Source organism: Buteo buteo, chromosome Z (assembly GCF_964188355.1).
Source record: "Buteo buteo chromosome Z, bButBut1.hap1.1, whole genome shotgun sequence".
NCBI lineage: Eukaryota > Metazoa > Chordata > Aves > Accipitriformes > Accipitridae > Buteo > Buteo buteo.
Window position 1 is genome coordinate 11,796,382 of NC_134204.1, and position 22,266 is coordinate 11,818,647.

The 22,266-nt window shown below is 64.6% G+C and overlaps 3 protein-coding genes across 5 annotated transcripts; 2 read left to right on the plus strand and 1 right to left on the minus strand.

Annotated features, from left to right (window-relative positions):
* Window positions 1-295: 295 nt before the first annotated feature.
* Window positions 296-12,460, plus strand: TESK1 (testis associated actin remodelling kinase 1). 3 transcript variants are annotated; one of them, XM_075019876.1, is made up of 11 exons: window positions 301-568; window positions 7,662-7,783; window positions 7,924-7,972; window positions 8,201-8,347; window positions 8,521-8,603; window positions 8,963-9,053; window positions 9,284-9,367; window positions 9,831-9,920; window positions 10,078-10,228; window positions 10,463-10,841; window positions 11,078-12,460. In XM_075019876.1, the coding sequence occupies exons 1-11, from the start codon at window positions 350-352 to the stop codon at window positions 11,772-11,774; spliced, it is 2,112 nt and encodes a 703-aa protein (XP_074875977.1). In that variant the 5' UTR covers window positions 301-349; the 3' UTR covers window positions 11,775-12,460. The 3 variants fall into 3 exon arrangements, with proteins under 3 accessions (XP_074875976.1, XP_074875977.1, XP_074875978.1); XM_075019877.1 differs by having other exon boundaries at window positions 10,463-11,646; XM_075019875.1 differs by having other exon boundaries at window positions 296-568; window positions 10,078-11,646.
* Window positions 12,461-12,723: 263 nt separating this feature from the next.
* On the minus strand, window positions 12,724-20,209 carry LOC142026659 (B-cell differentiation antigen CD72-like). The gene is made up of 10 exons (XM_075019878.1): window positions 20,095-20,209; window positions 18,095-18,301; window positions 17,385-17,600; window positions 17,205-17,294; window positions 16,893-16,982; window positions 16,045-16,359; window positions 15,646-15,794; window positions 15,150-15,301; window positions 14,076-14,243; window positions 12,724-13,745 (listed from the first exon to the last, which is right to left on the minus strand). The coding sequence occupies exons 2-9, from the start codon at window positions 18,132-18,134 to the stop codon at window positions 14,102-14,104; spliced, it is 1,194 nt and encodes a 397-aa protein (XP_074875979.1). The 5' UTR covers window positions 18,135-18,301; window positions 20,095-20,209; the 3' UTR covers window positions 12,724-13,745; window positions 14,076-14,101.
* Window positions 19,022-21,668, plus strand: LOC142026661 (uncharacterized). The gene is made up of 6 exons (XM_075019879.1): window positions 19,022-19,274; window positions 19,385-19,498; window positions 20,109-20,423; window positions 20,558-20,706; window positions 20,938-21,038; window positions 21,374-21,668. The coding sequence occupies exons 1-6, from the start codon at window positions 19,130-19,132 to the stop codon at window positions 21,519-21,521; spliced, it is 972 nt and encodes a 323-aa protein (XP_074875980.1). The 5' UTR covers window positions 19,022-19,129; the 3' UTR covers window positions 21,522-21,668.
* Window positions 21,669-22,266: the final 598 nt, after the last annotated feature.

The window sequence follows — 22,266 nt, forward strand, 5'->3', positions numbered from 1 at the left end:
TCAGGGCGTACGGGGGGACGGGCCGGTGTCGGGGGGGGGGCGGCGGCTCCGGCAGGGGCGCGGCGGCGGGTCCCAAGGAGTTAAGGGCTGTTCCCGCCCCGGCTCCGCCCCGCCGGTGCCAGCGCTCGGAGCGGCGGAGGCGCAGCGCCGGGCCGCGGCGGGGGTCCGGGAGCTGCCGCCGGGCCATGAGCGCCGTGCGTCCCCCCGCGACGCGCCGCCGCCGCCGCTGCTAGCATCGCCCCGGGGGCCGGGCCGGGGGGGGTGGGGGGGTGGGAGGGAGGGGGGGGGTGGGGGGAAAGCGGCGGGTCCCCGTCCGCGGGGTGGGGGGGCTGCCCGGCCGGGGATGTGAATGGCGCTGGGGGTGCTCGGCGGGACCGACATGGAGTGGGAGAAGACGCCGCGGCGGCCCGGGGAGGGCGAAGGAGAGGCGGCGGGGCCCTGGCCGGGCTGCGGGCGGCTGCGGCCCTCCTCGTACCGGGCGCTGCGCAGCGCCGTCTCCACCCTGGCGCGCATCGACGACTTCTACTGCGAGAAGATCGGGGCCGGCTTCTTCTCCGAGGTCTTCAAGGTGTGCGGGGCGGGAGCGGGGATGGCGGTCCCCGAGGCACGCCGCCGGGTCGGGGCATCCCCCGGGGACCGCGGCTCCCACGCATCCCTGGCCAGGCCCTCGGGGGAAGGGGAGCGGGGAGGCGGGGGGGGGGGGGGGATGGTCTGGCCCCCCAGCCCCGAGAGCTGGGCGAGGTGGGGGGTGTGCGCCGTGGACCTGGGAAGTCGGGGAGCCCCGTCCCCGCCGGGGGGTGTTGTCCCTCCATCCCTCCGCGCAGGGGGAGGGGAGCGCCGGCTCTGTTTACAGCCCGGGAAGGCTGAGCGCTCCGAAGCGCCGCGGCGTGGGTCGCAGCGGGGCCGCGTGGGGGGGTCACGGCACCGGTTGGGGGGGGTGGGGGGTGGTTGTCGCGCAGCCCAGCCCCCGGGGAGCCCTGTCAAAATCCTGGAGCCCCGACCCCGCCGGGCGCAGGGTGTGCCTGTGGCAGGGGATTTGCAACCGGTCCGAGGTGATTTGCAGCGTCGCTGGGCCTGCTCCAGCCTGCGCTGGGCAGGTGGGTGTGCAGGGTGCCCCACGGGAGCCTCACGAAGGCGACCGGGTCTGGGAGAGGGCCGTGATGCTATAGAGCAGCGTGGGGGCTGGCCCCCGGCTGGGACCCCGGAGCTGCCTTTGTCCTCTCTGGGACTGCCAGAGTGGGGATGCCTTTGTGTGGCCCACACCCTCGTTTAGGGGTGCGTGGGTGCTGGCGGGGAGATCGGGGTCCCAACTGCGCGGCGGAGGTGCGTGGCGACGATACCCTGCCAGCCCCACACACTGCTGCCAGGGCCGAAGGGCTGTTCCCTGCCCGGCTGCCACGGCCGCCTCTCCCCTTCCGAGGGGACATGTGTGCACGTGTTGTTTTCGTCCTCAGCGTTGCTTAAGGCACCGCAGGCCGTTGGGCAAGGGCTGCCCTTAAGCCATGCTTCTAGTGGCTTCACCCTCCTCAAAGAGCAGCTTTGGGCTGGGTGGGACCCCCACCACCTCCCACCACAGTCACTGGGGTCCCGGGCAGTGCTGTGGTCTGTCCCCTGCATGGGACCGTGCTCCCACGTGCAGCACAACTGGGCATCCACATCCCCTGGGGTCCCTCTCCAGCCCTGCCACCATTCCCCGCTCAGCCGGGAGACCCCAAGACCTGGCTCCTCTGCAGCCACAAGAGAGGTGTCCTGCGAGGGGCCGTGGCAGGCGTACAGAGGGGTCCGTATCCTCCGTGCTCGCTCCTGCCCCTGTGGAGCCATAGCCTTTCTGCTGGCCAGGTTCCTGCTATTGATCTCTGGCTTGGAGCGCACGGCAGCACCTCAGAGCAGAGGGAGGCATTTAATAATGTCAGGCATGGATATGGCTCTTTAATAATGGATGCTCCCGTGTCTTGGCCAGGCCACGGTCTGTCTTTGCCTCGCTGTTTCTGTTTTCCTGGGCCCTGCGGGAGCCACAAAATGCTCCTTGTCCCACCCATTGTTCGTGTTCTTGTGAGGCCGCTTGCATGTAGGATTTGGGGGACCGGCGGAGGTTGGGGGGTGGGAGCGGGATCAGGCGGCAGGAGCCGACGTGTGTGCATGCTGAAGAGGATGCAGGGGCAGGAGGGGGCCAGATGGGGCTTTGTGCTCATGCGGTGGGTTGAGTCCAAGAGCTCAGCAGGATGGTGGGGCAGGCCCGGGATGTGAGCTGGGGTTTGGCTGCCTGAGCTTGCGACGAGGATGGAGCTTGGCAGGGCAGTGCAGGACCTGTTTTCCTCCCACAACCCTTGTTCCTGCTGTTGCTTTTCAAGGCTGTTGGCTCACGGCTCCCTCCTCTGTGTGGCTGCTGGGTCCTGCCTCATTCCAGCCTTGGTGGGTGTGGGGGACAGGGAGGGAACCTGGACATCTCCGTCCCTACGCAGGTAGCTCAGCCCTGGTGTGCAGCTGAGCCAGGGCCAGGCAGGGTGCTGGGCTACCGGCACGGGCATCTGACTGTCCTACCAGCATTAAAGCCAAAGCGTTCAGCGTGTCTGAGCCCTGGTGTCCCAACCTAGTGCCTGGGTTGAGCTTTATCCTGCTTGAGCCAAGCACTTCTCTCAGAAAGGCTGTCTGGAGTGGACAGGAGACACCAGTGATGAAAAGCTGCCCTTTTCCCCGGGGGTTGTTCCCAGCTGGTCCCCTGCTGTGCTGCAGAGCTGGGCCCTTTCCCTCCGGAGCAGCTGGTTCTCATTGCCTTTCCCTGTGCGATTTCAGAGGTGCCAGGCCCACCTGTTTTCTCGGGTACACGGACATTGCAGCAAGCCACCTCTCTGCCTCCAATAGACTGAACAGATTGAGCCAGGTGTGTTTGTGCCAGACATTTTCTCCAGCCCTTAAACCACTGTTGCATCTCTTCCCCAGATCCCTCTCTTGCTTTCTCATGTGCAGTCTGCAGCAGACACGGGGGCTGCTGGCAGCATCCTGGCTTCGCTCTCCTGGGGGCTGTATCCAGAGGTCTTCACTCATCCAGCTCTGCACCTTGTGCCCTGCTGTTGCAAATCCTCTTGGAGACGCTGCTTCCCCAGGCGCAGCCCTTCGGTGTGCTTGGCCCCGCACCCCATTTCCACAGTGCTGGGAGGGGGATTAGCAGCTCCCAGCACGGACAGGGCTCAGGAGAGGGCTTCAGTGCTGCTGCCCCCCGCCCATCTCCACTCACTTCCCCACCAACCTTTGAGGGTTTACGTTTACTCCCAATTTACCGGGCGCGAATAATCGCACAACTCCCTCCCTCTTATCTGCTACCCTTCATCAGCGGACCATGCCTTGTTTTACAAAGGAGGGTGGAGCGGCATGACACAGATGGGAAAACTGAGGCAGGCGGAGGCGGAAGCGAATTTGCCGAGGTCAGCCAGCCACGGCAAGGCCGGGAGCAGCCTGGCCCCGCTGTCGCCACTCGGGAACCCCGGGGAACTGGAAACGCGTTGTGCTGAGCAGCCGGGGACCTGCCGGCACCTCTCCTGCGCTGTCACAAGGCATGCTCTGGGCTTGCTGGTGAGGTCTGGCAATGCCCCGCCACGGCGGTGTGACTCCGGCGCTGCCCCAGCTCCTGGTGTGCCTGTGGTGCCGCTCCTGGGAGCACGGGAGGTGAGGGCTGCTGATGCTCAAGCGTTCACCGGGAGTGGGTTCTGCATGCCCTGTTCCTTTCATTTCCCTGGAGGAAGTCTGGCTTGACCAACTCCGCCTTTTCCGTGCGATGAGCAGGTTTTCCAGTCCCACCCAGTAAAAGACCTGTTGCACTACGGGGATTCCCGTGAGCTCAGGCGCAGCCGTTGCAGACAGCTGTGAGATTACCGATGGCGTTGCTAGCTGCCTTACCTGCCCTCCCGTCTTTCCCCGCCGGACTCACCGGGGCAAGGGGTGCAGGACGATGTCCCTGCGTGATGGTGCCTTGCCTGTGCTGGGCTGGGCTGCGGCAAGGGGACATGCGCTGAGTGGGGCTGTGTGCGAGCCTGTCCCCAGCGTGGGGTGCAAGGGGCTGGCTGCTGAGACCCCTGAGTGGGGAGGTGGCGCGGGGGCTTCGCCCCATGTCTAGACAGGAGCGCCGGCTGTGGGGAGGGAGCAGGCCGTCTGCTCGCTCTGATTAGCATGGTCTTTAAATAAGACTCTAATTTCCGCTGTTAAAAGAGCTCAGATCCCTTGTGCCCAGGCTGGGGCTGCAGCCAGCCCCATCCCATCCCCCAGCCCCACTTGCTGGCAACAGATGGGATGGGGACTGACATGCTATGGCACCCCAGCTTGGCCACGGTACCCCCATGAAGCACCCAACGGAGGGGCCGTGTGGGGTGCTGGGGGACATTGGCAAGGGGCGAGGGCTTGCCTGGCTCCTGCGTGGCTTGTCCCCCTCACCCTGCACCACCCCCCCCCACACCCCAGCATGGCTGCCCGGCTGAGCTCAGCTCCGGGGAATGCGCTGGGATTCCTGGGCGCTGTGCCAAAGCGTGGAGAGGCAAGGGAGGACGCTGGCCTGCCTGGGGAGCCTCTGCTGCCCACTGCCTTCCTCGGATAGCGGCGGGGAAGGAAACCCCCTTAGTAAGGGGCTGCATCCCACCTGGGGTCGTGGCTTGCTCCTTCCTCTGCTACGCCTGCTTCTGGAGGGCGGCCAGGGCGTTGGGCTGATGCTAGCACCTGGCCAGACTGGGTAAACTGGCCAGTGCATGTGGGAGACCGTGGGAAGCCCAAGGGAGCATAACCCGTTCCCTGCCAGCGTGGGCAGGGGCTCACCTTGAGCTGTGGAGCATGCAGGGGAGATGGCAGGATGGGGCCTCACAAGCGAGTTCAGGGTGCTGGGCACCCTCAAGGAGGTCTTGCTTCATGTGTGTGAGGCTGGGGCTGTCCTGGGAGCCCCTAGAGCCCTCCCTGCCCCTGGGGACGAAGTCCTGAAGCAGACCACCAGGGCAGGGCTGTGCTGGCTGGGGGCTCTTGGGGTCCCTGGGAGAAATCCCAGGGAAGGGTCTTTCACCAGACCTTCTCTCCCCGAGGCTGCCTCTCCTCCAGGATTAAGGTGTTAGACGCCGTGCGGCTCCACTTGGACCTGACCCAGCCTATTGCAATGGCAGGAGGCTTATTAACGAGGAATTAAGCCATGCGCACGTCCCAGCTTTGTGGGGCTGATCCAGTGCCCGCCGGGGGCTGCTCGCTGATGCAGGGATGCTGCTGCTGACGGGGACCTGGCCAGCCCCACGGTGCACGGCCACCAAGTGCCAGCACTGTGCGTGCCGCCCAGTGTTCCCATCGTGGGCGTGTGGTGCCGGAGCCTTGCCGCCCGCAGCCATCCTGGCGGGGCCAAGCCTGCCTGTATCTTCGAGCCGGGTGCTGGCGCCTGACAGCTGCTGGTGCCAGCCAAACCAACCAAGCCAGTCGTGCCAGCCCCGCACGGCGTGGGAAGGGAAGGCAGCGCTGCCGCCGGGCAAGCTGAGTCGGGAGCGCTGGGCTTTGCTGGGCAGCACCCAGCACCGAGGGCTTGGTGGGGCTTGGGGATTCTGCCGGCCTCATCCAGGCTCTGGCTTCCTTGTCCCTGGCTCTGCAAGGAGCTGGAGGGGCAAAGGGAGACCCTGCCCATCCTGCTTTGGCCAGGGAGGTCCCCTCCTTAAAACCGGCACAGCCACCAAAGCCAGGCTAGGAGCCCCGTTTCTGTGTTTGGTGCTGCCTCCAGCTGCCCCGCACACAGGGATGAGGTGGAGAAAAGGCAGCGATGGTGGGGATGGGACGGGGGTGCCCCTTGCCCTGCCTGCTGGTGCAGGTGTGGGCAGGGAGCCCTAGGACACTGGGATGGGGCTGACAGCAGTGCCCGGTGCTGGGGGACAGTGATGAGGTGGGGTGAGCAGGGTGGTGGGCGTGGGGAGGACCTGGGGTGCCATTAGATGGGGAGCCCTGGGTGTGCACAGGGCTGGAGGAGCCGTGCTCCCCACAGCGGGGACTGCGCCGTCACCTTGGGATGGGCTCTCCCTGAGCCCAGGAGCTTTGTCCAGTGCTCAGCGAGAAGGTGTGGGGGAATCCATCCTCCTTTCTCCCCGCAGCGTGGTGGGGGGCCGGGATGGGGACCCCCGGTGACAGGTGTCTGGGGGGTCCCCTCCTTGCTCGTCCAGGGTCTATCCTGATCTCTGCTGCCACATGGACCCTGCCTGCAGGCCAGGAGTGCCGGCTGGCTGGCTGCAGGTGACGCAGGTGTAACAGGAGCCAGGTGCCCATGGGCAGACGGCTGCTGAATTATTCAGAGCCTCTCCACGAACTCAACGAGCTGGTGGTGGCACGGCGGGGTCGGACTGGGCTAGGCTATTGTGTCTTGCTTCCGCTCTGCCTGGGGCTGGTTTGGCCTTGGTGCACCCATACCTGTAAAGGGATCTTTATAAAGCACTAATTTCCCCCCAGGCCCTTTGGTGGGGGGGAGCTACTGCCCATCCCCTGGGTATTGGGTGCTGGGTGGGTCCCCATCTCACTGTGCACCCCAGGACAACTGCTGCCCAAAACAACGCCAGCCGTGGGGTGGGAAGAGAGCCCCAGAGCGTCCCAGCACACCAGCCTCCCCCTGTTGTGATGGGGACAGGGGCCAAGCTGTGAGCAGGATGGGGGGCACTAGGGACCCTTCCTCCAGCCAGGCTCCCCCGTGTTTTGCCTGGGGAGGTGATCCCTAAGGCGGGGGGGGGGGGGGGGAGGGAGGGGGGACAGGGGCTGGCACTGGCACAGCAGCCTCAATCAGCATCGACTAAAAAGGAGAAGAGTGGGGAGCTGACGGCAGCGTCGAGGAATGCCTGCGCCTCCATGCACAGCTCAGTGTGTGCCGGGGGGCAGCTGGGATCTGCCGGGTTGTCCCCCCCCCTACCAGCTGCTGCTCCAGGGGGATCCCATCCCACCCTGAGCGTCCGTTCAGGAGGGGACCCTCAGCACTGGTTCGGCCCCCTCCAGCACAGTGCTGGGGTGGTGCTGGGGCAGGGGATCCCGTGCTTGTCCCTCGCCCTGCAAGGACGGGGGTGTCCACGCTTGGCCACACTCCCAGCTGCTGTTCCTGGTGAGGGGCCAGGCTCCCAGCTCGCATGACAGCGACGGGCTGGGGCCAGCTAAATATACAGCATCGTCCGAGTGCCATGCCCCACCAGGCTGGGGTCATGCACCAGGGTGGTGTTGGCCCCCCCTGGGGCTGGTTCAAGGGGCAATGTGCCCCCTCTGTCCTCCACCCCATGCTGGTAGTATCTGGCTGGGTGGTCCTGACCTGAAAAAAGCTCTCCCTGGTGTGTCCCAATGCTGCACCTGCCTGTCCTTGCAGCAGGATTGGGGTCACAGCTTGCAGGAGCTGCTGTGGCCTCTCTGGGAGGGCTGGGCAGTGTAGCGTGGAGGGGTCAGGGCAACAAGCGGGGTGCACTGGGGAGGATAGGGATGTGCGTCATCGGCACTGGCAGTCCTTGGGGTGCTGCTGTGCCAGGAGAGCTCCCCCCATAACCCTAGAGGTCCCTGGAGTGCCCTGTGCCTTGGGTGCGTGGGGTGCTCAGCTCCTACCTCTAGGGCTGGGGTGGGTGCCGGGTGCAGGCTGGTGTCTGGGGTAACTGCGGAGACACGTGGGGTTCATCCTCCCTTGTACCCCCCTCCAGGTGCGGCACCGCCAGTCGGGGCAGATCATGGTGCTGAAGATGAACAAGCTGATCAGCAACCGAGCCAACATGCTGCGGGAGGTGCAACTGATGAACCGTCTCTCGCACCCCAACATCCTCAGGTAGGACCTGCTCCCCCGCTGTCGTCCCTGTTGCGCCCCCCATTTCCCTAGCCTGGGGGATTGGAGCTACCGCTGGCACTGGATGAGCTCCTGGGGCAGGTCCCCTCCGCAGCTACCCTCAGGTCCCCTCTATCTCGCAGGTTGATGGGGGTGTGCGTGCACCAGGGACAGCTGCATGCGCTGACGGAGGTGAGAGCGGGGCAACGGCCGTGAGTCTTGGGGTTCCTGCAGGCCTGGGGAAGGGACGGTGATGGCCTTGGGGACGTTTTCCAGCCCGTGGCACACATGCAGGGCAAGGTCTACTGGGGGGCTGTGTCATGGGGTTGTTGAGGGATGTGTTGGGGTGAGAGGTGGGCGTCCAGCATTATGGGAGGGAACTGGGGAGCAGTGATGCGGCGGCCTGGCTCTTCCCATCAGTACATCAACGGTGGGAACCTGGAGCAGCTGCTGGACAGCGCTGTGCCCCTCTCCTGGTCCGTACGTGTCAAGCTGGCGCTCGACATTGCCTGTGGCCTGCGCTACCTGCACTCCAAGGGCATCTTCCACCGTGACCTCACCTCCAAGGTACGGAATGCTCCAAGGCATCCCATTGTCCTCGTCCCATACCCTTGTTGCTGCCCTAAGCGTGGCCAGCTGGGGAGCAGGAGGCTGTGCTGTAGCAAGGCATCCCGGGAATGGTGGCCGGTGAGGCAGGGGTGCTGCGGTCGGTGTGACGGGGGGTCCTCCTGTGCCCCCAGAACTGCCTGGTGCGCTGCGAGGCCAACGGCTACACGGCTGTAGTGGGTGACTTTGGCTTGGCGGAGAAGATCCCCACCTACAGGTGCGTGGGCAGCGTCCATCCCCATCCTTGGAGTGGGGGGTTTCCAGCCCACTTGGAGCAGGAGCTGGGGAGGGATGGACATTTGGGACGTGGCTAGAAAGGCAGGGATTTGGGGCAGTGGGGGTAGTCCCCGGCGGTGGGGACTCATGGGGCAGATGGACACGTTTGGGGCTGTCTAGGAGGGGATGGAGAAGGGGATGGCGTGGGTGGGGAGAGATGAGTTTGTGTGGTGCATAGAGAAGGGCTAGCCCAGGAAGGGAGATGGGGATGGTGATTTGGGCTGCCCCAGTGGGAAGATGGGAGGTCGGACAGGGACAGGAGACTGTGGGCAGCCCCTGATGTCTCACCATGTCTCCCAGTGAGGACAGCGAGAAGGAGCCTCTGGCTGTGGTGGGCTCCCCGTACTGGATGGCACCTGAGGTGCTGCGAGGGGAGATCTACAATGAGAAGGTGAGGCTCCGTGGCTGCCGTGCGTGGGGCTTTATCCAGCGGTTTGCAGGATTTGCACCCCTGGGGGTGGTCGGAAACACGGAGGGAAGGAACTGGGCATCCCTCCGGTGGCGAGGTCGCAGGGCCCCCCGATGTGGCTTTGCAGGGAGAAGGGGGGCTGTGGGTTCACAGAATGGTGGGCAGATCGCCTCGGGGCTGCAGGGCCCCCCGTGACTCCCTGCTCTCTGCAGGCCGATGTGTTCGCGTACGGCATCATCCTGTGCGAGACCATCGCTCGTATCCCTGCTGACCCTGACTACCTGCCCCGCACCGAGGTGACTCCCTGGGATGGGGATGGGGAGGGAGGGTGGCGGGCAGCAGCACGGGAGCTGGGGCCGCTTCACCAAGTGAGGGGATCATCCTTCTGTGCTGGGCAGAGCCCCGTGTGCAGGAGCTGCCCCGCATCTCACGGCAAGGGTGTTATGTCCCAAATGCTGCCCGGATGAGGATGCTCTCTGCCGATAACCTGTCCTCAGAGCCCATAGTCAGCCTGGGTGGGAGAAGGGGACAGTTGGATTCAGGCAGAGAGCAGGAGGGATCTGTGTCCCAGCATCCCCCAGCCTTGCTCCAACTTGGGGTGACCCCAGGGTCCCTTCTTGCTGTGCCCCGGCCAGGGCGCTGCCAAGTCCACAGCCCTGGGTGTCACGCAGTCATTGTTGGGAGGAGGGACCAGGCCATCCCAGGTAGCCCCGTCTGTGTGGTGCGCCAGGGGACCCACTCTTCTTTCTCTCGGCACAGAATTTTGGTCTGGATGTCGCCACTTTCTGCACCATGGTGGGAATCGACTGCCCGGCGGCCTTCCTCCAGCTCGCTTTCCACTGCTGCAGTGTGAGCCTCCATCTCCACTGTCCTTCCCTGCCTGGGCAGCTGGGCAGGACAGGCAGCCTTGCCTGCACAGGGGGAGAAGCAGGGAGCTGCCATAGCTGGGCAGCTTGGGGTGCTTGAGGGGGCCGCAGACCTGATGGGAAACCCCTCCTGCCCGCAGATGGAGCCCACCTCCCGCCCCTCATTCCTGGAAATCACACAGTGCCTGGAGGGCATCCTGCAGCACCAGCCAGGCGCCGAGGGCACCGGGGCCGCCCTCTCCTGCAGCGGGGAGAGCCTGCCTACGCCTGGGACGGCGGGCACGCTCAACGGTACGTGGGCACCCTGGGGACAGACCACGGTGGGGTGCCAGGAGCGGGGATGTGGGTTGTCCCATCCTACCCCGGCAGCTGTAGTGGAAGGAGACAGGGGTTGCATGGGGTCTGCAGGATGGAGCCAGTCGCTGTTCCCCCCGCCTCGGGGTGCTCCCCTGGGTTGTTGGGTGCCTGGCACCCCGTGGCACCCCACGCCGGCAGCTGGTGACCCGCTTCTGTGCCCGTGCCCAGGGGTAGCCGGGAGGGCGGCCGGCCGCGCCGAGCAGTCGCCCCTGCGCGAGCTGGGGACGCAGCACCTACAGCCAGACCAGCGCCTGTCTCGCAGCCAGTCCGACATGTTCTCCCCCAAATCGCCCACGCTGCTGCAGCCGCCGGAGCCTTGTGGCGAGGCCAGGACCAAGGAGACGTCCCCCCGCGTCAATCCCTTCTCCCAGCGCGAGGACCTGAAGGGAGGGAAGATCAAGCTCTTCGACACACCGAGCAAGTCGGTCATCTCGCTTACCTTCGACCTGCCGCCTCCCGCCCCGCTCCAGCTCAGTACCCCCGTGACGCCCGATCCCGCCGTGGAGGTGCAGTGTGACTTCTCGGCCCCCACTGCCACCCCCCGCAGGTGCCACTCGCTGCCCGCCTCCCCCGAGCTGCCCCACCGGGGGGGCCTGGCGCTGGGCGTGGGGTCCCCCCGTCCTGACGGCAACCCCCAGCCCCCTGCCCTCCTTCCTCCCCCAGCCTGGGGACGAGCCCCCCCCCTCTGCCCCAGGGCGGAGGAGCAGACGGACCGCGGCCCCGAGAGCCCCGAGCCGCCGCAGCCCCCTCCGCCACCCCCCAACAGCAACTTCATCCGCACAGCATCCTCGGGCGCCCAAACCTGGCAGCCGGAGCCGCAGGCCCCCAGCGGGCTCTTTTTCAACAACAACCACGTGGTGGTCAGCAAACCCCTGGCTTGGGGGAGCGGGCTGGAGCACGGCTTCTCCGAGCTCAGCATCCCCAGCACGGCGGCGCTGGAGCAGACGGAGCGTGCGGCCATGCTGCCCGGGCACAGCTCCGGCACCGCGCTGGAGCAGGACGAGGTGCTGCCGTGCCCCGGCTGCTGCCTGGGTCCCTTCAGCTTCGCCTCCGTCTGCCACCGGCCGGCACCCAGCCCGCCCCGCTACCAGAACCTCAACTGCGAAGCCAAGAGCCTCCTCTGCCACGACCGGGGCCGCCACCAGAAAGCCCCGGGGCCGGTGCTGGCGGAGCCCAGCCTGAAGCTGCCGGAGGCGCAGTCCTAGTGGCGGGGACCCCCGGGGAGAGGGGCCGCATCGGGCCGACCCTCGGACCCTTCCGCAGCCACAGTGCGGGGCAGGCGTCGCAGCCTGGCGCGTCCCCACGGTCTGTCCTTGCTCTCTCCGTGCTTGGTGGCCGCCGGTGGCCGTGGAGCCCCGTGCCGTGGCCGCCACGGCGCTGCCCAGGCGCTCGGGCACGCGTCCCGCCAGGATTGGCCTCGGGGGTCTGCGGGGAGCCCTGGGGGCGGGCTGGGTCCCTGCCGGGGACTGAAGTGCAATAACACCCCTGCCCCAAGTGAGCTCCAGCGCTGGCCCGGGCGGCAGGGCTGGTCCCCCGCGGAGCCCCCGGGGCTCAAACCCTGGATGCAGGACCCCACTTCCCCGAGGGCTCACCCCTCTGTGGGCTCTCACAGAGGGGCGTGCAAAGAGCCTGCTCCCCTGGGAGAACCCCCAGGCTGGGGGGTGAGCGGGGCCAGGCGAGGGGCAGAGGGGTCAGCGTGTGTATGTGTGTGTTGAGGGACCCTGTGGGGCTGGTGGGTATCCCCATGTGTCCCCACAAGCGTGGGGAGCGCAGCTGGCCCCGGACACGGGGAGAGGCATGTAGGGGGCCAGGGTAGGGGTGATGCCCATGCAGCAGTGCAGGGGGAGGATTGCCAGTGCTGGGGTTGCCGCTGCCCACCCAATGCTGGGGGCTGGGTGCTGAGTCACGTCCCCCCGACACATGGGGTTGGCAGTGGGGTGCTGGCCGAAGGAGTGGGTGCCATCCTGGCACCAGGGGAAGGGGCCAATGGGCAGCACAGATGGGCTGCCCAGCCCCTGGCAAGGGTGGGAGCCGGCTTTCCTCCCTCCTGCACAATGCACTGGTGAATGCAGAACTCTTGTGTTTTTTATTATTAATAATAATAATTGCTAGTAATATATACCCAGCTTATTTAAAGTGTTCAATAAAAACTGAATGTCCCAGCAACTCAGGCTGCCGCCTCTGTCTCTTAGACGCACGTCAGACCCAGAGGGGAGCCTGGCCCCGCAAGGTTGCACAGGCTTCCTTGGGGCTTCTGGGAAGCCCCTCAGGGACCACAAGCCAGCCTAGCTCAGCCCAAGATCTCCATGCCCCCAAAGTGGCCATCTCAGTTGAAATGGTTTCAGTCAAATTCCCATTTATTATTTAGCTTCTTTGGGTTTGTGCCTTTGAGTCCGTGTTTGTGGTGGTACACAAGAAAGCAAAGAGCAGACAAGCCATGTCTCTTTATTGCGACAAAGTGGGTTCAGCCAGCGGACAAAGAGTGACATGTGCCACCTCCAAAAAGCCTGCCTTTAACACTCTCTTGCTCTTCAAGCAAGCTAATTCACACAGCAATTAACTATATATGGCACACACGACACCGTAATAAACTGAGAGTGTCTTTGCCTGATTGAACATGACTTCCTCTGCTCTTGCCTGGCTGCAATGTTACATCAGGGCTATTTTGCTTAATCTGTGCCTGTGCACATGTGTAGTAACTATTTAAAGTCCTGATGTAGTAACTATTTAAAGTCCTGATGACTTGTCTCGCAAAGCGTCAGTCCGCTGCAAGTGCCAGTTGCTTTTGCTTTTGAAAGGCACCATCTCATCGTACAATCCTAAAGGTCATTGCTCTACTTTCTAATTAGCAAAAAAACTTCAACCGCCAGCACAGGCACCAGCCGGTTCAGGCGCAGCTTCCTTCCTTGGGTGCCAAGGCTTTGCCAAGGCTATTGCTTGCTGGGATGCCTGCAAGCTGTGGCCAAGCTGCTCCTGGGATGGGCCCAGGCAGAAAGTTCTTGCTGTGGGGAGGGGACCTGGCCGGGTGTGGGGCTGTGCCGTCCCCTACTCCCACGTCCTTCCCTGCCAGCACCACAGCTCACTCTGTGCTGGGGATATTCCATGGCTGCAGCGCTAAGCATCAGGACTTGCTCTGCTCTGTGGCTGGGTCTGGGCTCCCCATCGTACACCAGCCCCTGTGCTCAGGAAAACCCAGCATACACCATGCAGGTGTGGGGCTGAGCTGTGGGGCCCGTACTGCTCTGTTGAAGCACATCAGCTGGGGGGGAAATGGCCACTGCTGCCACCTCCCCCAGCCTCCATGATGCTGGAGCATCACGGCATTGCTGGGAAGGACCTGGGAAGCCCATGGGCAGGGGTCTGTGAGAGGGAAGGGGGTTGCTCACATGGAAGGGACATCGCAGGCGGGGGGGCAGCAAGGCTGAAGCGGAGGCGGTGCAGGGTGCAGGCACTGCAAGGGAAGGCAGAGGGTGAGGTGCTTGCCCAGCCTCCATTGCACACAGCAGGGCTGGAAAGGCAGCTTGCAAAGGGTTTTCCCCCATATTGCCCCTTTGCTGCACCACAGCTTGCAGGGGTCTTTTGAGCTACCACAGACCAGGGGCTCCCATGGCAGCGAAGGGATGGAGGCAGGCTCCACCCAGCACAGGAAGGTGCCTGCATCCCTATCCCTTTCCAAGGGAGGGGGTCAACATGCCCCACGCAGAGCCCCAGGCTCCCCGCTTTCCTCCATACACACCCCACGGGCCCCGCGCACCCCAGGGCTCGGCAGAGGCACACTCACCGCAGCGGTGCTGGGGCCAGCGGCCATCACCCCACGAAAGGGGAGCTCGGCCCTGCCGCCTTCTCACAGATCCAGAGGTGCAGGTCATCGGGACCGGCGCACTGAGCGGGTTTGATGTTCCCGCGGCTTATTATGGCACAGGATCCGTTTGACTTTGACTGCCATGGCCTGGATGGGGAAATGACACATTAGGGGGCTGCCACTGCCCTATCTGCTACCCGCTGCCGAGGCAGCTGCGGCTGCTGACGGCTGCCTCTTGTACAGTCGCATGGGAGGGGTTGATGCTGCAGTTAAAGCGGGGATCCCCCAGTCCTCTCCTACTGATTTCACAGGCTGAAGCCTCAGCTGACACATCTCTGCCGTTCCTTGGGCAGGCTGAGAAACCCCTCTGCAAAAGGCTTGCATTGCTTGTGACTCCCCTTAGCCTCCCCCCTGCTTGAATCTCAGCCTCGCTGCTGGGGGATACTTCATCCCTGCAGCACCCAGTGGTGGGGAGAGCCTGGTCCTCCCCGAGGTCGTGTGGATGGCCAGAGGAGCTGCCCCGGGCCACGGGGCCGCGGTGGGGTGCAGCCCCCCATGGTGGGGCTGAGGATGGAGGAGCGTCAGGCAGAGGGTAAGGGCTGGGTACCCAGCACCCAGCCAGACGGGTCTGTTCCTCCCCACTGCTCTCAGACACTGCAAGAGGAAGCGGTGGTGAGCTGGGCAGGGGGTGCACGTGGTGGGGAGGAGCTCGGGACCCTCTGCAGGCGGGAAGGCTTGATTTCGCCACGCACGTGGGAGACAGAGGAGGTGCTCGAACGCTTTGTCTAGACCCCAAATAAAACTTGCGGTTTCTTTTGTCCCCTCTCGCTGCCTCCTCCTTGCACGTGCCCCCCTAAGTCTTGGCTTTCCATTGCACAGCCTCTAAGCACCTCATCACACCACTGCACCCACCTCCCCTTGGCCTCAGCTGCTTTGATGCTCTTTGTTGCCTGATGCTTGTGCCTGGGGCCAGGCACCAGCGGGATTTAAAATGCTCCCTAAAGCTTTGCTGGAAGAGAGGGGGTTTTGTCAAGAGGCTGTGCTGCCAGGTACCTTTCATAAAGGGAGCCGTCCACCCAGAACCAGGCATCCGACACCCCATCACCCTCCGGGTCCTCTTCCTCCAGCCAGCCATAGTCATACCAGGGAAAACTGCCCTTCTGCAGCCCGATCCAGTATGGGATGTCTGCATTCTTCAGGAAAGCCTGGGGAAGGCAAAAAAGGGCCTTTTAGTGGCTTTTCCATGGTACCTATGTGCTGCAGTGTTTGCAGGGGGTGGTTATCTCCCCAAGGAGCTCCTGGGGTTGGAGCTCCCTGGGGCAGGACAGCTGAGCAGCACTGGTGCCCTGCTCCAGCTTGGGCAGCATCCAGGGGTGCCAGAGCGTCTCTGCCCTATTTCCACCAGCAGCCATGCGCTCCAGAAATCAGCCTTGCACCCTCCAATGTTTCGGCAGGCCGGGGGCCCCCGGACCCAAAGCGGTGCTGGCCCACCTGGGGAGCCCAGAGCTGGATGCCCCAGCTCCTGCCCTCAGCTCCCCCAGCACCCTACCGGCACAGTCCAGCGAGTCCAGGATTTGGTGACCAGGAGCTGAGAATATTTCTTGTCACACTCATCTCTGCTGTCCTCCCATGTCTTCTTCTCTGACGAGATGAAGAGGCACTTGCCCCTGTATAGCAGCCAGCCAGAAGGGCAGCAATCTGGGGGCAGGGGCACAACTCAGGTACTTGCTCAGCTACAGATGCCCTGGCGGGGGGGGACCAGGAACAGCCCCACATATTCCCAGCAGAGGTCACAGGCTCAGCCTCTGCTCCAAGCATAGCTTCAGCCTTTGGACCACCCTGTCCCTACCATGTGGCCAAAAAAGCAGGGGCTCGTGCCTTGGCACCGCACCTGCTGAGAGGTGCCAGTCCTCCGGGGCACCCCATCCCTGCTCCACCGTCGCCCTACCTATAGCCGTGCAGGAGCGCAGGATGGCCACGGTGCTCTCGCTGCTGTTGAGCTCCCTCTGCACCTCCTGCATCTCCCTCTCCATCTTCCCCAGGATCGCCCTGGCGCGCCCCAGCTCGGCGTTCAGGCTCCCCAGCTCCAGCTGGCTGCCGTTGCCCTCCCGCCAGGCTCGCTGCAGCTCCGCTCTGGCCCACGCCAGCTCCAGCCGCGTCTGCTCCAGGCTCCGCTCCCGCGCGCTCACCTCCTGCGAGAGGCGGCCCTGCTCGGCCGCGTGCTCACGGGAGGCGTCCTGCAGGCTGCGGGTGACCTGCCAGTCTGGGGACACGGGGGTGAGCTGGGGCGCGGGGACGGGACAGCCAGGGCATGGGGATGTGGGACTGATCCTGCTCAGGGGGGGACGATGGGCAGGGCAAGGCAGGGAGGTGTCCATGCTGGATGGGAAAGACATGGCAGGGAAGTGTACGTTCAGGGGCTGGGCAGGACCTGGCAAGGGAAGAGCAGGGCAAGGCAGGACAGGGTGTAGGAGCAGACAGAGCAGGGCAGGGGCAGGGAGAGTACAGCAGTAGAAGGCTGGGCAGTGCCTGGAAGGGAAGGGAAAGGAGCAGAAATGGCGAACGAGGTGGGGAATGTGAGTGATGGGAGGCAAGGGAGGTACCCATGATGTCCAAGGGATATGGGCCAGCTTGTGGCAGACAGGGCAGAGGGACACAGCCATGAGCAGTGTGTGTAGGCATGCCTCTGTTCACCCCCGCCGTTCACCCATGGCACCCAGCCCAGCCCAGCTGCCTCCCTCTCCCCATGCTGCCCAGCCAGCCCCAGCCCCAGAAGTGCCCACCCCCCAGACTCACAGCAAGCCCCCAGGGCCACAGTGGCCACCAGCAGCAGCAGGCATGTTACCAGTAGCCCCACAGGGATGCACAACCGCCAGGGCCAGCGCCCTGCAAGACACAAATGACCACAGGCGTCAGCTGTTGAGCTGGGAAACCCCTGGCAGCCCCCAGACCTCCTGCCTGCCGGCAGAGGAGTGGTAGCATGATGGCACAGGTGGCACGGCGTGGGCGCTTCCTCTTTTCAAGGATGGAAGCGGGAGCACCCCAAAACACCACCCACTGCCCACGCCAGGACCTCCCCGGATCCCTGGGCTCCAGCTGGGCACTCACCTGGGCTGGGCTGGGCCCCATCCCCGTCCTGCCCCGCTGGTGCCGACTGCATGTTCTCGTAGGGGCTCTCTGCTTCATCCATGCCAAGGGCTGTTGGAGGAAGGCAGGGGAGAGCAGTTGAGTCCACGGGGCTGGGCATGGCGGGGGCATTTGGGGGGGGGGGGTCCCATGGGCTCTCACCTGCCTCCAGTGCCTGGCTGGCCATGCTCCGGCCCCCCATCACCTTGGCAAACCTCAGGTCAGCATAAACCACGCTCTGGGCCATGTGGGCAAGCGCTGGGCAAGCCCCGAGCCCTGCTGGCTCCCAGCCTGCCCTCGGGATGCTTTTGTGGGACGGTCCTCCTCCCTGGTGATTGTGTCGTCTCTCGGGGTGCAAAGGAGAAGTGCAGCCAGTGTCTGCAGAAGCAGAAGTTTGCTCTGAGCTGCAGCAGATGGGACCAGCGAGGCACGGCTGGGGGGACCAGCACCCTCTCATTGGTTCCAGCGCCACTGGCCCATCCCCTCCCACGCCCCAAAAGTGCTCACGGTCCCCCCAGGCACATGGCAGCCTGAGGTCAGGGCAGGCAGAGCAAAGATGGAACCAAATCCCTGGGCCAAGAGAGAGCTGGGCGAAAGCAGGGCCAGCCTGGACACAGGAGCAAATTGCCCTGGGGACAGCCCTGTGGAAGGCTGGAGGTCTTCGCGGATGTGGATTTCCCCTCCCGGCCTCTGGGAATGGGAATTTCCCCATGATGTAGCTTGTGCCACTGCTGCTCATCCTCTCCCTGGTCCCCTCCTAGAAGACTCTGGCTCGGCATCTCTCCAACACCCCCCCCCCGCCTCTGAGAGTTGCATAGAGCAATGACACCCGCTTTGCCTTCCCTTCCCCAGACCACAACCCCACTACTCACAACATCTCTTCCTCGGTCCCAACATCCAGCCCCTCAGCATCTCAGAGGTTTCTACTGAACTGTATTTGGAGAAAAGCAGGTTTCAGAAGGGGCACTGAGTTGGGGACCAGCTGGGTACATCTGGACACCGCCAGTTGCTGGAACAGGACTGCAGGTGTGCAGGGGTGCTGGTGGAGCACAGCATTGCAAGGCCACTCTCCATCATCTCTGCAAGGGCAGGAGAAGTCCTTCATCACTGGAGAAAGGCAAAAATCATGGCCACCCTCAAGGAGGACAGGAAGGAGTTATGGAAAACTAAAGGTTGAGCAGCTTCCACCCAATCCCCAGGAAGAAGATGGAGCACATCCTCTTGGGCAGACAGTGGTCCAGGCCCAGGGAGGACATGGCAGTGTCCGGCGGGAGCCCAGCAGAATTTACCAAGAGCAAGTGGTGCCTGCACAACCTGCCTGCCTGCTGCTGTGGGAACACTGGCCTGGGGATGAGGGGAGAGCAATGGGGGCCATTTATCATGACCCTTCAAGGTGTGGGACGTGGTCCCCTGTGTGGTATCCTTGGTGGCAGAGTGGGGAGATGTGGCCAGGAGAAGGGGAGAAGAGCAAGAGCTCATGCTGCAACATGGAAACCTGTTTTAGGCATCAGGGCAAACATTTCTGCACCGTAGTGATGCTCAAACGCCAGAGAGAGCACAGACAGGGGGAACCTCCAGCCCCATGTGCCCTGCCCCAGGGATCTGGGTTGATTCTCAGTAGGTTGAGTCCTGCAGCTCTGCCCAGTGCCCCAGCCTGGAGCTGTACCACCCCACTGCCATCCCAGGGGACCCTGAGCAGTTTCAGGGCGTGGAAGGGGACAGGACGGAAGCACCAGAGCCAATGGCAGGGCACTGGTCCCCGTAGCTGGGCTGTCCTGCTCCTGTCTGCTATACAGCACAGTAAACTTCTGCTTCTGCAGAAACCAGCCACACTTCTTTGCAGGTCTGAGAGAGGGGGCAACTGCAGCAGAGCAGGAACCATCAGGGCCATCGGAGCAGCCCAGGGCATGGCCCAGAGCGTGGTCTACGCCGACTTGAAGTTCGCCACAGCCCCGCCGGTCACGGCCCCCACCTGCCCCGCAGCCCCCGATGAGGACGACAGCCCCTATGAGAACGTGCCGCTGGGGACGGGGACTGCAGCGCCCAGCCCAGGTGAGAGCCCGGCCACGGGCACCGCTGCGGGGATGCCCCGACACGGCGCGGGCAGCGAGCGGTGGCAGCGGGACCACGGGGTGATGCCCGCGGGCGCACATCTCTTGCAGGGCGCTGGCGCCGGCGTTGGCGCATCCCTGCACGGCTGCTGGCAGCCAGCCTGCCGCTGCTGCTGCTGCTGCTGCTGCTGCTGCTGGTGGCCACTGTGGCCCTGGGGGCTTGCTGTGAGTCGGGGAGAGGGCCGCGGGGTGGGAGGCACGATGGGGAGGGGGGCACCGGGAGCAGGTTTGGAGCTGGGTGGGGGCTGGGCTGCCGGGGGGTCGTGAGGGCCAGGGTGTGCCTGGGGCTGGTGGTCCAGGGCAGCGCTGCTTCTTGCTGGGCACCCTGAGCCGCCCTCCATCTGCCCGCACTGCCTTCCCCCTGCTTCTCGCTGCCTGCCCGTTGCCTCCCACCGCTTTCGCTTTCGCCCGCCTTTGCTCTCCCTCCTCTTGCTCTCCTGTTGCTGCCCCCTTCCCCTCGCCTCGCCCTCCCCTCGCCCTCTTCCCCTGCCTCCCACCGCCTCCCGTTACCTCCCTCTTCCCGTCCCGCTGCCTCCTGTTGCCTTTCCATTGGCTCCTTCCATTTTCCTTCCTTCCTCGTGCGTCCCCCTGCCTTCCCCCCGCCTGCCCTTTCCCACCCGTCGCCTTTGCGTCGCCTCCCCTCGACACCCTCGTGGCCGTCTCGTCCTCCCCGCGGCCTGGCCATGCCCGCCCTGCCCCCTGAGCAGGATCGGACCCGGGTCCCCCCGCTCGGGCCGTCCCGTCCCCGCGCCCCAGCTCACCCCCGTGTCCCCAGACTGGCAGGTCACCCGCAGCCTGCAGGACGCCTCCCGTGAGCACGCGGCCGAGCAGGGCCGCCTCTCGCAGGAGGTGAGCGCGCGGGACCGGAGCCTGGAGCAGACGCGGCTGGAGCTGGCGTGGGCCAGAGCGGAGCTGCAGCGAGCCTGGCGGGAGGGCAACGGCAGCCAGCTGGAGCTGGGGAGCCTGAGCGCCGAGCTGGGGCGCGCCAGGCAGGAGCTGGCTGCGCTGGAGCGGGAGGTGCAGGAGGTGCGGGGGGAGCTCAGGGCCAGCGAGAGCTCCGTCAGCAGCCTGCGCGCCTGCGTGAATACGGGTAGGGCCGCGGAGGGCCGGGGGAACGGGCGGTGATGCCGCGGGGGAGATGTCGGGGCTGATCCCGGCCGGGCTGGGCCCCCCGAGCGAGCGCCCGCGGGAGGGCGAGCGCCTGAGCCGTGCCCCTGCCCCCAGATTGCTGCCCCTCGGGCTGGGTGCTCTACAGGAGCAGGTGCCTCTTCATCTCGGTGGAGAAGAAGACCTGGTGGGAGAGCTACCGCGACTGCACGATGAAATCCGCTCGGCTGCTGGTCCAGGGCGACTGGCTGTCGTGGACGGTGCCGGTACAGAGCAGGGGGCTGCGGCAGCCCGGGAGGGTGGGCGCGATGGTGGGGCTGGGCAGAGCCCCGTGGGGCCAGCGGCAGCGGCACCTGCGGAGGTGCTGGGGTGGCACTGCGAGCCCTGGGTGCCCACCCCGGCGGGCTGCGAGGAGGAGCACGGCCGGCCCCGGGGCTCCCGGGTACCAGGTGGGCGCTGGGCATGGGGCGGGCAGTCAACAGCTTCTGTCCCCCCAGCATTTTGTGCAGGTGCACGGTGCCACGTACTGGATCGGAGCAAAAGTTCATCCTGACATGAAGAGTTCTGTTGTATGGCTGGACAGCAAGCAGTATTACTTGTAAGTGCAGCAGTCCATGGCACTAGCATCTGCCCTTTAATCATGCCAGGGAGGTGCTGTTTCACCCCTGTGAGACTTCCCTGGCAAAGGGGGTGATGGTCCGAAGAGAAGTGCCCCAAGGTGGGGAGGGGGCCCCAGGCAGACCCCAGCTGCAGGGTGCACAGCCAGACCTCCAAGTGGCAGAGCAGGAGGCTGGGGGGAGGAATGTGGCCCTTCCTCAGACTTTTCCCAGTGCCAGGCCCCCTGCCTGCCCCAGCAGGACTGGGACCTGTGGGAAGAGGTGTCCACAGTAAGGGTGCTATCACTGCCCCACTGAGATATGCCCTCTCCCCTAGGTACAATAGTCCTGGAGACTGCGGGATATCATATAATGGGAAAATAGAGAGTTCAAAATGTGTGAAAAAGTACCAGTGGATCTGCGAGCAGCCCCCCGAACTGAGCAGCGCATCCAAGACCCTCCTTCCTCTCCTGGTCGATGAGTGACTGTGCTGTCACCCCACTCCATTGCAGCACTCGGGAACAGAAACTGGGGGTGCACCCCGAGACCCTCTCCCCTGTGTACGCATTGCCTCAACCGTGTTGCAAAGCGCTGGGAAAGAGTGTCTGTATTTTAAAGCAAGACTTATGGAAAACAGACCTTATTGCTCTCTCTCACACTCACACATACACTTACACCACCTTGCACTGGCCCTCTGCATGTCCCTGTGTGGCCCGGCCAGCACAGCTCACAGTGACCTGGGACTCCGGTGCGGAGCCCAGCTCCCACGTGCTGTGCTCTCCCAAGGCTGCCGGCAGTGCACTGGTGCAGGCTGTGCCATTTGCATCTTTTCGGAGATGGGGGATGATGGCACCATTGGTGTCCTTGACTGGTCCTTTTTGGAAAGTCCTGTCTTCTACTGGTCCTCTTTTGGAAGTCCTGTCCTCTAATGCCTGTCCCTTCCATCAGCATCGACAGCTCTCTCATCCTGCCCTTTCTCCTCCCTCCGTCACCTGCCCAAGGCTTTGGGCTGAGCCTTGCCTGGGGAGGCTGCAGGCAGGGGTGCCATCAGCATAAGAAACTGCTGGAGACCCCCGAGACCATGGGGGAGATGGGGGAGTGCTGGGGAGCCCTGAAACCATGGGGGGTGAATAAGGGAGCCCTGAGGCCATGGGAAGAAATGGGCGTGCAGCAAGAAGCCTTGAGACAGTGGGACAGAGGAGGGGAGCACTGGGGAGGCTTGGGAACATG

Bases quoted from the DNA above. Each gene is read 5' to 3' on its own strand.
- LOC142026659 (XM_075019878.1), bottom strand. From the start codon at position 18,134: ATGCTGAGGGGCTGGATGTTGGGACCGAGGAAGAGATGTT. The intron at 17,601-18,094 runs GTGAGTAGTGGG...CTGCTTCTGCAG, and splicing joins GGGACCGAGGAAGAGATGTT to ACACTGGCTGCACTTCTCCT. The intron at 15,795-16,044 runs GTAGGGCGACGG...CCCTGCCCCCAG, and splicing joins GCGCTCCTGCACGGCTATAG to ATTGCTGCCCTTCTGGCTGG.
- LOC142026661 (XM_075019879.1), top strand. From the start codon at position 19,130: ATGGCCCAGAGCGTGGTCTACGCCGACTTGAAGTTCGCCACAGCCCCG. The intron at 19,275-19,384 runs GTGAGAGCCCGG...CATCTCTTGCAG, and splicing joins GACTGCAGCGCCCAGCCCAG to GGCGCTGGCGCCGGCGTTGG. The intron at 20,424-20,557 runs GTAGGGCCGCGG...CCCTGCCCCCAG, and splicing joins GCGCGCCTGCGTGAATACGG to ATTGCTGCCCCTCGGGCTGG.
- TESK1 (XM_075019875.1), top strand. From the start codon at position 350: ATGGCGCTGGGGGTGCTCGGCGGGACCGACATGGAGTGGGAGAAGACG. The intron at 7,973-8,200 runs GTGAGAGCGGGG...TCTTCCCATCAG, and splicing joins AGCTGCATGCGCTGACGGAG to TACATCAACGGTGGGAACCT. The intron at 8,348-8,520 runs GTACGGAATGCT...CTGTGCCCCCAG, and splicing joins ACCGTGACCTCACCTCCAAG to AACTGCCTGGTGCGCTGCGA.